We start from the raw sequence: 12,137 nt of genomic DNA on the forward strand, positions 1-12,137 counted from the left end.
TTTGGTGCACCTTTGTGATCTACCCAGTGCTTGATTACATTTAAACCCTGGTTCACACTGGTGCGGCTTTGCAATCCCACTACTAAAGCGCCATTTCAAAGTCGCAGATCAGTGCAATTTGCATCTCCAATTTCATTGCGGCTTGTAACTTCATTTAAAAGAAGTCTATGAAACTCGCAATGAAAGCCCAAAAAAGTAGTGCAGGAAACCATTTTAAAATTGCTGCTACTTGAGTCGCAATCATTTGAAAGGTTTCATTGCCAGCAACGGGGTGTGACTTGTCATGCGATTTTTGAACTGTCAAATCACATGACAAATTGCACCAGTGTGAACCAAGGTTAAATACATATTTGCAGTAACTCTTGTTCTCCACAAAGCACACAAACACAAATAAAAAATCTGACATTGTAATGTAAACATATTAGTAAGCTTAGGCGTGTTGCCTCGAATTTTACATCAACGTTATGGCGATACATGTGAATCACAACCCCTGGTTTGTTTTACAGAAATGACTGGGTGGTGTTACTATAGCAACCAGGAATAGTTTAAAGTGGAACTTTAGTCAGAAAATTAAGTCCGGATAGATCAGTTTAGGCTAACCCCTTTTGCAGGTATAGCTATGTAAAACCTTAAGGGTCTATATGGTTTTAAAAATCAGTAATGCTCTGTGTCACCCTGCTCTGCACATGCTCAATTGCTCTCGATTCTTGCCTAAAATCTGAGCCACTACAGATCGATCTGCTAACAGCTTTAAGATTTACTGTTCCTGGAGGGGGGAAGAAAGCAACAAAAATGACACAGACTGTGTTGAGGGAACACAGATTAGGGAAAGAGAAAGGAAATACAGGAGGAGAGCTGACAGGACAAACTGCTAGGGAAACAAGGGATGTACACACGGGTCGAATGATGGGCAAAATTGTCCAATTCAATAAAAACTGGATGACATTCAGTCCGTGTGTATGGCAGCTGGTCCGACGGCATGCTGAAAAACCACCACCCGTCCGTCTCCTGATCGGCGCTATTAGCCAATGACTAAGTCCAGCTCCAGACTTTATTTTTAAATGGACCCCCAGGTAAAAAAAAAAAAAAAAAGGGGGGGGGGGGGGAAGACGCTTAGGTTGCAATACTCACCTTTAAACTGTCTGCACTACTATCCTGCCCAAAAAAAAAAGCCAAGGCAGCGATTTAAACTCCTACCCTATTCATAGTTAAAAAAAAGGAAAAATTTACTTTTTTTTTTTTTAATATTCTCTTTTATGCCAATAAAATACAAATTATAATCTTGTTTGTAGATAGCTTCACCTTTAAGAGTGGGTCATCTTTAAATAAAAGGTTATGTCTTCTTACGTATATTAACCACTTGCTTACTGGGCACATATACCCCCCTCCTGCCCAGGTGAAATTTCAGCTTTCGGCACTGCATCGCTTTAACTAACAATTGCGCGGTCGTGCGACGTGGCTCCCAAACAAAATTGACGTCCTTTTTTCCCCACAAGTAGAGCTTTCTTTTGGTGGTATTTGATCGCCTGTGCGGTTTTTATTTTTTGCGCTATAAACAAAGAAGTGAGACAATTTTGAAAAAAATACAATATTTTTTACTTCTTGCTATAATAAATATCCCAATTTAAAAAAAAAAAAAAACATTTTTTTTTCTCAGTTTAGGCCGATACGTATTCTTCTACATATTTTTGGTAAAAAAAAAAAAAAAAATCGCAATAAGCGACTGGTTTGCGCAAAAGTTATAGCGCTTACAAAATAGGGGACAGAATTATTTTTTTTTAATTATTTTTTTTTACTAGAAATGGCGGCGATCTGCGATTTTTAATGGGACTGCGACGTTATGGCGGACACATCGGACACATTTTTGGCGCCATTCACATTTATACTGCGATCAGTGCTATAAATATGCACTAATTACAGTATAAATGTGACTGGCATTGAAGGGGTTAACACTAGGGGGTGAGGAAGGGGTTAAATGTATCCCTGCTTAGTGTTCTAACTGTAGGTGGAGGGGGGGGTGACTGGGGGGGTGACCGATCTGTGTCTCTATGTACAAGAGACACAGATCGGTCTCCTCTCCAGAGACAGCACCGCTGTCTCTGTGTAAAACGGCAATGAGAGATGATCTCATATGTTTACATATGAGATCCTCTCTCATTGGCCGCACAGATCGCCTCGCGAACGGCCACTCTGATTGGCCGTTCGCGGCGATCTGTAATTGGCTGTGTCCGAGGGACACGGCCAACACAGATTTTCCCCGCAGCGCGCTCTGGAGCGCACGCGGGGAACGCCCAAAGGGGCGGCCGTCAATTGACGGCAGTTTGGAAATTGGGATCCGCACTGTAGCCGTCAATTGACGGCAGGCGGATCCCAAGTGGTTAAGAAAATCATTACATACAGATTATTTTACATGAAAACCAATATCTTAAAAAAATGCCGTGTATACAAACACCACGGGAACAAAATCTCTAAACAGATGCCTGCTTTAAGTTAACAGAGGCAATGGTCATTAAAAATATAAAGGTCTCTCTGCATATCTCCTATGCATATAAACAGCAACAAGCACTGCCACGAACATATAAATCGGAACTCTACATGCCCATCTGCATGTCGGCAAAATTGTAAAAATTATCCACATCTTGAGAGGCCGATGACTTGCTTTCTGAAACAAACACCTGTTAAAATAAAATAAAAAATTAACATGACTATAGAAATAAAACATTAGACACACATTAGGCACATTGTAAATGTTGAGTGTTACACTATAAAGAAGAAAGCAGAAAATAGCGTTTTAAATTGGTTTAGAAAGACCAATCGGAATAGGACTAATAATGTTTAAAGGGTCACTAAAGGAAAAAAATTTTTTAGCTGAAATGACTGTTTACAGGGCACAGAGACATAATAGTTAACTGATTCCTTTTAAAAATGATTAAAAATAGATAAAAAAACAATCATATAACGTACCTGCAGTGTAGTTTCGTTTTTGCTGTTGTTTGCTGGTTCTCTGATGTACAGAGAGCCACTAGAGGGCAGTCAGCCAATAGAGAGCAGTGATACTTTGTCTAAAACTCCTCAGCACCAATCCAGTTTCGTTTTACACACAGCTCCTTGATTAGTGACCACCGTGAGAAATCTCCCAGTACTGTGGTTATCAGGAAACAGGCAACCAGGAAGTGTCCAGAACAGAGAGGATTTACAGCAACATCAAAGCAAAAACGAACCATGAGCACATGAAACCAGGACTGCAGCAAGGTAAAGGAAGCTATTTAGCTAAAAAAAAAAATTCCTTTAGTGACCCTTTAAGTATGTGTTTAAGTATGTCTAAAGTCTAACAGAATGTAATTCTTGAGAATCAAATAATTGAATTTTTTTTTCCATGACAGTAGTTCTTAACCACTTAAGACCCGGACCAAAATGCAGGTAAAGGACCAGGCCCCTTTTTGCGATTCGGCACTGCGTCACTTTAACTGACAATTGCGCGGTCGTGCGACGTGGCTCCCAAACAAAATTGGCGTCCTTTTTTCCCCACAAATAGAGATTTCTTTTGGTGGTATTTGATCACCTCTGCGGTTTTTATTTTTTGCGCTATAAACAAAAATAGAGCGACAAATTCTGAAAAAAAATCAATTTTTACTTGTTGCTATAATAAATATCCCCCAAAAATATATAAAAAAAAATATTTTTTTTCCTCAGTTTAGGCCGATACGTATTCTTCTACATATTTTTGGTATAAAAAAAAAAAAAAAAAAAAAAAAAAAAAAAAAAAATCGCAATAAGCGTTTATCGATTCTTTGCGCAAAATTTATAGCGTTTACAAAACAGGGGATAATTTTATTGCATTTTTATTAATATTTTTTTTTTTACTACTAATGGTGGCGATCAGCGTTTTTTTTCATGACTGCGACATTATGGCGGACACATCGCACAATTTTGACACATTTTTGGGACCATTGTTATTTTCACAGCAAAAAATGCATTAAAAGTGTGACTGTGAAAATGACAATTTCAGTTTGGGAGTTAACCACAAGGGGGCGCTGAAGGGGTTAAGTGTGACCTCATCTGTGTTTCTAACTGTAGGGGGGTGTGGCTGTAGGTCTAACGTCATTGATTGTGTGTCCCTATATTAGGGAACACACGATCGATGACAGCGCCACAGCGAAGAACGGGGAAGCTGTGTTTACACACAGCTCTCCCCGTTCTTTAGCTCTGGGGACCGATCGCGGGACTCCAGCGGCGAATGGGTCCGCGAGTACCGCGGCCACCAAGCTTTCGGACCGGGTCGTGGGCGCGCGACCCACGGCTGGGCTTTAAACAGGTACGTGATTGTGCCCAGCCGTGCCATTCTGCCGACGTATATCGGTGTTAGGCGGTCCTTAAAGCGGAGGTTCACCCAAAAATCCACTTTTTGACATTAGCTGTAGCATACTGCTAACATCTGCAGTATGCCGTTTTTTTTTTTTTTTTAACTTGTACTTATCGTTATATGAGCCCTTGCTTTCCGGCTCCGAGCGGGGAATCCTGCGGGGAATGGGAGTTTCTAAGCGAAGAGGAGTTGATTGACGGCTGCTAAGGCGCGTCTTGGCCTCTGTTTAATCTTCAACTGCCATGATGCTGCACATGTGATCAGTTATGACACCAGCCATTGGATGGTTTGACAGTTTGGTTGAGAGCACAACCAATGTGACAGTTAGCATTCCCGGCATGCCAGGAATGTAACTGCTTTTTCAAACTGTTAAATTGATGGGTTTACTTCCGCTTTAAGGATGCTGGAAAGTTCATTTTGAGGGTGAACCTCCGCTTTAATCAGAGAGAAAATTAATGTGCATTTTTTTTAACAATAAACAAACAGGTTATACTTGCCTGCCCTGTCCAGTGGTTTTGTACAGATCAGCCCGGATCCTCCTCTTCTCGGGTCCCTTACCAGGGACCCAAGCAGCTTGTTATGGGGACACCCAAGCTGAGCCACAGCTCTGGGTCCATTCGGCCCTGCCCTTGTTTCTCTCCTCATTGGCTGCTTGATAGCAGCAGGAGCCAATGGCGCGGCAATGCTGTTTTAGCCAAAGAGGAGGGGAGTCCAATGCAGCCGAGACACTCCTGCAGCATCATTGGATCTAGATGGGGCTCAGGTAAGTATTAGGGTGCTTCTGCACACAGAAGGTTTTTTATCCTAATGCATTTTATGCATTAGGATTAAAAACCTTCTCCATTTACAACCACTTTAATGAATTAGGAAAGAGATTAAGTACATATCTGCTCAGGGTAGGAAAGACGCAGCAACAGTGGAAAACCTTTCTGCCTGGATTTCAGCTTTAAGAAACTGAGAGACATAATGCCAAATAGACTGAAAATTGCTTTAGGGTTAATATACACTTTAAACCTTGAATACTTGTCTATCACTCCCATTATGTTTATTCATGAACAAAGACAGCAGGACTCAGACCTCAATTTCTATACTTACCATGGTGCCACTGAAGATGTTGCCAACTACTGACTGGCATGTCTGTACAGCTTCATCCCCATTAAACTCCATTGCAACAACAGGACCTATAGATAATAAAGAAATAATTAAAACTCAAGTGAAAGGGTATTTGCACTCAAATGGTTTTCATTTCTATGAGACAAATTCTTACTTTAAAAGTGCACAATTGTTTAATATTATTTTGACTGAATATTTAAATATTTGAGTGCTTTAAAAAACGTTATAAATAAATGTAAATTAAATCATGTTCATACCGTGTTCTATTCTAATCAGACAGTAGTAGCAATACTGGATTTAAAAAAAAGGGACAAAATCATGACAAATCAGCAGTTAGTCCCGTGTTATGCAACTCCTAATTTTAGCCCAGGGATACATAAAAAAAGACTGCTGAGCTTCCACCCACTTTCCATCTCTGGTACAATACCGTACTAAATTTACGACTTCCAGAGAAACAAGGTTTGCATATGAAGTCAGAAAACTGGTCAAGCAATCTCTGCTCAGCTTTTGATTAGCCAACTAAATACCTCTAGGCTAACTATAAGCTATAACCATAGGCCAAGGCAAGCCATACATGTTAAGATTTATCCTTAACGAGAGAAACCACCAAGGATGGAAGAATCTGCCAACTATTGCATTCAGATGGAATACCTGAGCAGTGACTGCATCTGACAGGCTGTCAAATTTTCTAACTGGCTCCTTCCATGTTTTTAGGCAAAATTAGTCAAGCCAATTTTGGGCAATTCAGCAGTAATTCTGAAAAATTGGAGCATTGTATTGCCAACTTAACCTGTGCTTTCAAATGTACTAGGTTTATATAACAGATACTTATGCACCTAAGGCCCCTTTTACATGGGCGGACCGATTAGATCCACCTGTCAGTTTTTTAGGTGGACCCAATCAGACTATCCATTGCCCTCTATGGAGCGGGGGGAGATGTCAGTTGACATCCAATCTGATCTTATACACCAAAAACATTCCCCATCTGTCTGGCGGATCAGATCGGATGATAGCTGGATGTAAACCAAGTTGTCATTTTACATCCGACCACCCATAGAGCACAGCGTGCTCTGTCTGTTCCCGCTTTGCCTAAGCTGCTGAGTGAACACGGACTAGCCAGCCACCTGCTCAGCAGGGATCAGCAGACAGCTTCCAGTTCTATCAGACACAGACAAGTAAATGTGTGTGTGTGTTTCTTCTGCTGCATTAGGAGAGTTTTTTCTCTCCCTCTCTCTTTTCACATATACAATATCTCACAAAAGTGAGCACACCCCTCACATTTTGTAAATATTTTATTCTATCTTTTCATGTGACAACACTAAAAAAATGACACTTTGCTATAATGTTTTGAGTGTACAGCTTGTATAACAGTGTAAATTTGCTGTCCCCTCAAAATAACGTAACACACAGCCATTAATATCTAAACCACTGGCAACAAAAGTGAGTACACCCCTAAGTGAAAATGTCCAAATTGGACCAAATTAGCCATTTTTTCTCACCGATGTCATGTGACTCGTTAGTGTTACAAGGTCTCAGGTGTGAATGGGAAACAGGTGTGTTAAATTTGGTGTTATTGCTCTCACTCTCTCATACTCGTCACTGGAAGTTCAACATGGCAAATTATGGCAAAGAACTCTGAGGATCTGAAAAAAAAGAATTGTTGCTCTACATAAAACCGAGCTGCAGCACAGTGGCCAAGACCATACAGCGGTTTAACAGGATACGTTTCACTCAGAACAGGCCTCACCATGGTCAACCAAAGAAGTGGAGTGCACATGCTCAGCATCATATCCAGAGCTTGCATTTGGGAAATAGACGTATGAGTGTTGCCAGCATTTCTGCAGAGGTTGAAGGGGTGGGGGGGGGGGGAGGGGGTCAGCCTGTCAGTGCTTAGACCATATGCTGCACACTGCATCAAATTGGTCTGCATGGCTGTCATCCCAGAAGGAAGCCTCTTCTAAAGATGATGCACAAGAAAGCCTGCAAACAGTTTGCTGAAGACAAGCAGACTAAGGATTACTGGAACCATGTTCTGTGGTCAGATGAGACCAAGATAAACTTATTTGTTTCAGATGGTGTCAAGAGTGTGTGATGGCAACGAGGTGAGGAGTACAAAGACAAGTGTGTCCTGCCTACTGTCAAGCATGGTGGTGGGAGTGTCATGGTCTGGGGCTGCATGAGTGCTGCTGGCACTGGAGAGCTACAGTTCATCGAGGGAACCATGAATGTCAACATGTACTGTGACATACTGAAGCAGAACATGATCCCCTCCCTCCAGAGACTGGGCTGCAGGGCAGTATTCCAATGACCCCAAACACACTTCTAAGAAGACCACTGCCTTGCTAAAGAAGCTGAGGGTAAAAGGTGAGGGACTGGCCAAGCATGTCTCCAGACCTAAAATCCTATTGAGTATCTGTGGGGCATCCTCAAATGGAAGGTAGATAAGCGCAAGGTCTCCAACATCCACCAGCTCCATGATGTCATCATGGAGGAGCAGAAGAGGACTCCAGTGGTAACCTGTGAAGCTCTGGTGAACTCCATGGTGGCCACACAAAATATTGACAGTTTGAGCCCAATTTGGACATTTTCACTTAGGGGTGTACTCACTTTTGTTGCCTGCGGTTTAAACATTAATGGCTGCGTGTTGAGTTATTTTGAGGGGACAGCAAATTTTCACTATTATACAACCTGTACACTCACTACTTTACATTGTAGCAAAGTGTCATTTCTTCAGTGTTGTTACATAAAAATATATAATTAAATATTTACAAAAATGTGAGGGATGTACTCACTTTTGTGAGATAATTTATGCAACAAGTGTCAGAAAAAGATTTGGTCTTCAAGTGGTTAAAGCGAAACTCAAAGGATCTGTAATTTTGTCCAGCCATGTGTGCGATTCATACACTTTTGCCAGAAAGCATAGCAAGGAGGGTGAAACCACTTTATCAGAACAAAGTGGTGGCTCCTTCATGCTGCAGCCTGCTGACTGGACAATGAATCAGCAGCAACCTCCTGGTAAGTCACCAATTCTTCTCACTCTCCTCTCTTCCTACCAGCATATTTCTTGTCAGTACATCTGTATAGCAAAGCCTAATTCCTAATGCTGACCTCCCTCCCTCTCGCATTCTCAGTACTTCTGTATACAGGAAGATAGAGCCCGATATCAATGCAGATTTAGGTACTTTACTAGCTGTACATAAAAGCACCTTTAACCCTTTTGCTGCCAGGTCTATACGGCATACGAACCTACAGAACCGCTTTCAGCAGACTAGGTCAGTATGCCATACATACCCAACATTCCTCCATCTGCTATAAGCTCATGGTCACTTTTGGGCTGGTAAACATGTGTTTACAAGCCCCCTTCCTTTCCCGAGTGAACACAGTGAGGGAACAGTACCGATTTCTACTGTGTTCATTCATCACTTAAAGTGGAGTTCCACCCATAAATATAACATTACATCAGTAGTTTTAAAAAAATGTCATTAGTCCTTTAAGAATTTTTTTTTTTTTAGATGCCTTCAAAGTGTTGTTGCTAGGCAGAATAGTTAATCTTCCCTCTTCCTGCACCTAGGTGCTTAAGCTTCCTAACCTACACCGCACAGACTCCTGGGAATGTAGTGGGTGTAACTTTCTCGAAGAATCATGTGACTTAGGTTTCAGATCAGGTTTCAGCACCTGTACTGTCCATTACACTGCTTGTGCAGCACTGAGCATGTGCGAGATCTGCAAGGCTGAAATCCAGGAAGTCATACAGTCTGGCTTCATGATGCCCACACTTAAGATGGCACCCGGTCAGTTTCTATTTTATAAAGTGTCAAAATGCTGTAACAACCTAACAAAACGGACCTTAGTTTACAGACTAACTTTACTAGAATACATTAAGCTTGTGTATTACAGGGGTATTTATATATAAAAAGTGAAATTGTGGCCGGAACTCCGCTTTAAAGCGGGGGTTCACCCTAAAAAAAAAAATTCTAACAATACATGGAGCCGACCTATGAGACCGACAGTATGCTGTTTTTTTTCCCCCCGTACATACCAGTATAGGGCTATTTTCACCCCCGGCTTTCCCTCGGGAGTGGGCGTTCCTAATCACAGGCTGTGATTGACGTTCTTCTGACCGGCGCATACTGCGCGTCACGAGTTGCCGAAAGAATCTGAACGTCGGTGCGCATGCGCCGTATAGAGCCGACGTTCGGCTTCTTTCGGCAACTTGTGACGCTCAGTATGCGCCGGTCAGAAGCACGTCAATAACAGCCTGTGATTAGGAACGCCCACTCCCGCGGGGAATATTGAGTGACAGGGGAGAAACTGCTGCGGTACTAAGGTAAGGATCGCCATTAAAAACAAACAATGGATTAGTTATTGTCTCTGCCTGCTAGTTTACTTGAGCCAAAGTCAAAATTTCGGGTGAATCTCCGCTTTAAGCACTGTAAACCATATTTACTATGCTTCTGTTTTTAAATGCATAGCAGCCTCTGTACAGAGACTTCTATTCATTCATTTGTGGAACAGCTGAGGCTGTAGACAAAGGGACCCATTCCTTTTCTCGGTCTTAAAAAAAAAAAAAAAAAAAAAAAAAAAAAAAGCAAAAAAAAAGCGGGATATACTACAGAAAGGCTGCATTTACTGCATGGGGGATGCACAGGTGTTCCATCCATCACTGTGCAGGCAGCCTTAGTTGTGTCAAGTGGGACACAGCCGCTGCCAATTTTGTTGATGTGTGGGTGCATGTCCCTGACCACACGGTCTGCCTTTGGGACTGTGCACCTGCATAGATGTCTGATGGAGGAACAGTGGCTCTGTCCATGCAGCTGCTGCGTCACAACTGACATAAGTGAAATTGACTGAACAGGGATACACAGAATACCTGTGCATCCCCATGTACGTTTTAGTACGCCCCATCTGAACTAGGCTCCAGTAGGAATTTGGCAGGAATTTTGTCAGTTATGTTGCGTTTATGTGCCCCAATAAGGAATTTAGGGTTTTTTTTTGTGAAAATTGAGGTTTGATAAACATTTGTACAGCTACTGTTGGCCCTAAAAATCATAGCACACTTTATTTTATACAGGTCATGTGCTTTTAAAAAAAAAATATAGTTTGGGGGCTCTTTTACAAACTCTGATAGCGATAAGTAAAAAATAAAAACCTCCAGATTTTTTGAGAAAGTCGTTTACAGTTTTGTGTACCTTTCATTTTTACCATTCCACAAAACATTTAGCAATGTACTTTTTTTTTTTTTAGGGGAGATGGAGAGAGACTGGTTTATTTGTGTAAACAAGCAACTGGATCGATTCCTGAATTCCACAAAATTCATTCAGGGTGCTACAGTACATATAAAACTGGATCAAATGTTTTACCATTCTCCAATAATGGAATGAATTCTGTGGCTTGGTCTCTAAAGACTCTTCTTGCATCTTCTGGTTTCATTGCAACTTCCTTTGTCTGGATAAGTATGAAACTTTTGCCAACCATCTGTAATTTAAGGAAAATGGTTAATAGAAGACAAAGAAATCAGTTATTTTTTATAATACACACACACACACACACACACAGAAAGGGGCAGAGCGTGTGTTTAGGGCCAATTCACACTGCAACACAGAGCAGAGATTCACCGCTTTGGCTGCGCTAGGGGGGAGTGTGGTGCGCGATTCATTGCACTGCTCCCTTTTTTTGGTATGAGCTTTATTTGAAATGTACAAAACGTATACTTCATTCACTGTCACACAGTGTGCTGTGCAACATTACAGTGCAATTCTGGGGGGTGTGCTGCGATAAAACGCAGCAGGTCTGCATTTTATCACAGCGCTAAGCTGTGTTGCATTGTCAATGGGACACATAGGAACCAATTGTTTCCTGCGGTGACAGAAGTTCTACCACTGCGCATAGTGTGTATTGGCCCTGAGGGTATTACAAACATGTCAGAAAAGTTCACAATCCACACAGAACTTTGTTGTGGGGCTTAATCATTTGAAAGCCTTCCCATAGGAGTGAATAGGGAATCCACTGCACTTGTGCTGCCAAACCAGGAGTGTTTCTGAGAAAACACTGTTCAGCAAGCAGCAGTCCCATGTTAAAGATCTTGAACAGGTAAATGGAAAATAAAGCAACATGACTGGGTGAAGCGCTGCTCCTACCAAACACATGAAAGTTGAAACTAACAAATAAACACTTTTTATTTCATAGGATGCCCAGATCTATCAAATCATATAAGATTTTGTGCAATCCAAAATAAATCACTTTATGCAATACCAGAATCCCTGTGCTGCATGTCTTATATGTGCACAATACAGAATGTGATGAATAAAACTTCACAAAATTATGGTTAGACTTTAATGCCACAACCTTGGTACTAAAAGTCCAAAATATAAGTATAAAACACTACAACTTATTAATGCGAGTCAGTGTATATAAATGTTTAAAAACCCATTCCACTTGTGACAAGTCTTCCAATGTGTCAAACAATGTCCATCCAACAGATGTTTCACCACCATGCACCCTATAAGACTGGACCCATATAATGTATATTATAGCCCAGATTATTGTGCTCTTATCCAGCCAATATATTGCTCCTTTCTCTCATGAACCTGCGATTGGCAATTTATCTATGCTTTATTTGGAGCACTACCCTATATATGGAGAGATGGCTAGGACATTTCAA

General features: G+C 41.4%; 1 protein-coding gene across 1 annotated transcript in view; it reads right to left on the minus strand.

The window, feature by feature from the left end:
- Positions 1 to 2,384: 2,384 nt before the first annotated feature.
- RP2 (RP2 activator of ARL3 GTPase) overlaps positions 2,385 to 12,137 on the minus strand; it is a 32,017-nt gene continuing 22,264 nt past the window's right edge. Inside the window, exons 3-5 of the mRNA XM_040336294.1 lie at positions 10,837 to 10,951; positions 5,459 to 5,544; positions 2,385 to 2,675 (exon numbers count right to left, since the gene is read on the minus strand). Of these exons, the coding sequence (XP_040192228.1) occupies positions 2,592 to 2,675; positions 5,459 to 5,544; positions 10,837 to 10,951 (285 nt within the window). The 3' untranslated portion in view covers positions 2,385 to 2,591. The remainder of the gene's footprint in view (positions 2,676 to 5,458; positions 5,545 to 10,836; positions 10,952 to 12,137) is intronic.

This window comes from Rana temporaria, chromosome 2 (assembly GCF_905171775.1).
Source record: "Rana temporaria chromosome 2, aRanTem1.1, whole genome shotgun sequence".
In the NCBI taxonomy this organism is placed as follows: Eukaryota; Metazoa; Chordata; class Amphibia; order Anura; family Ranidae; genus Rana; species Rana temporaria.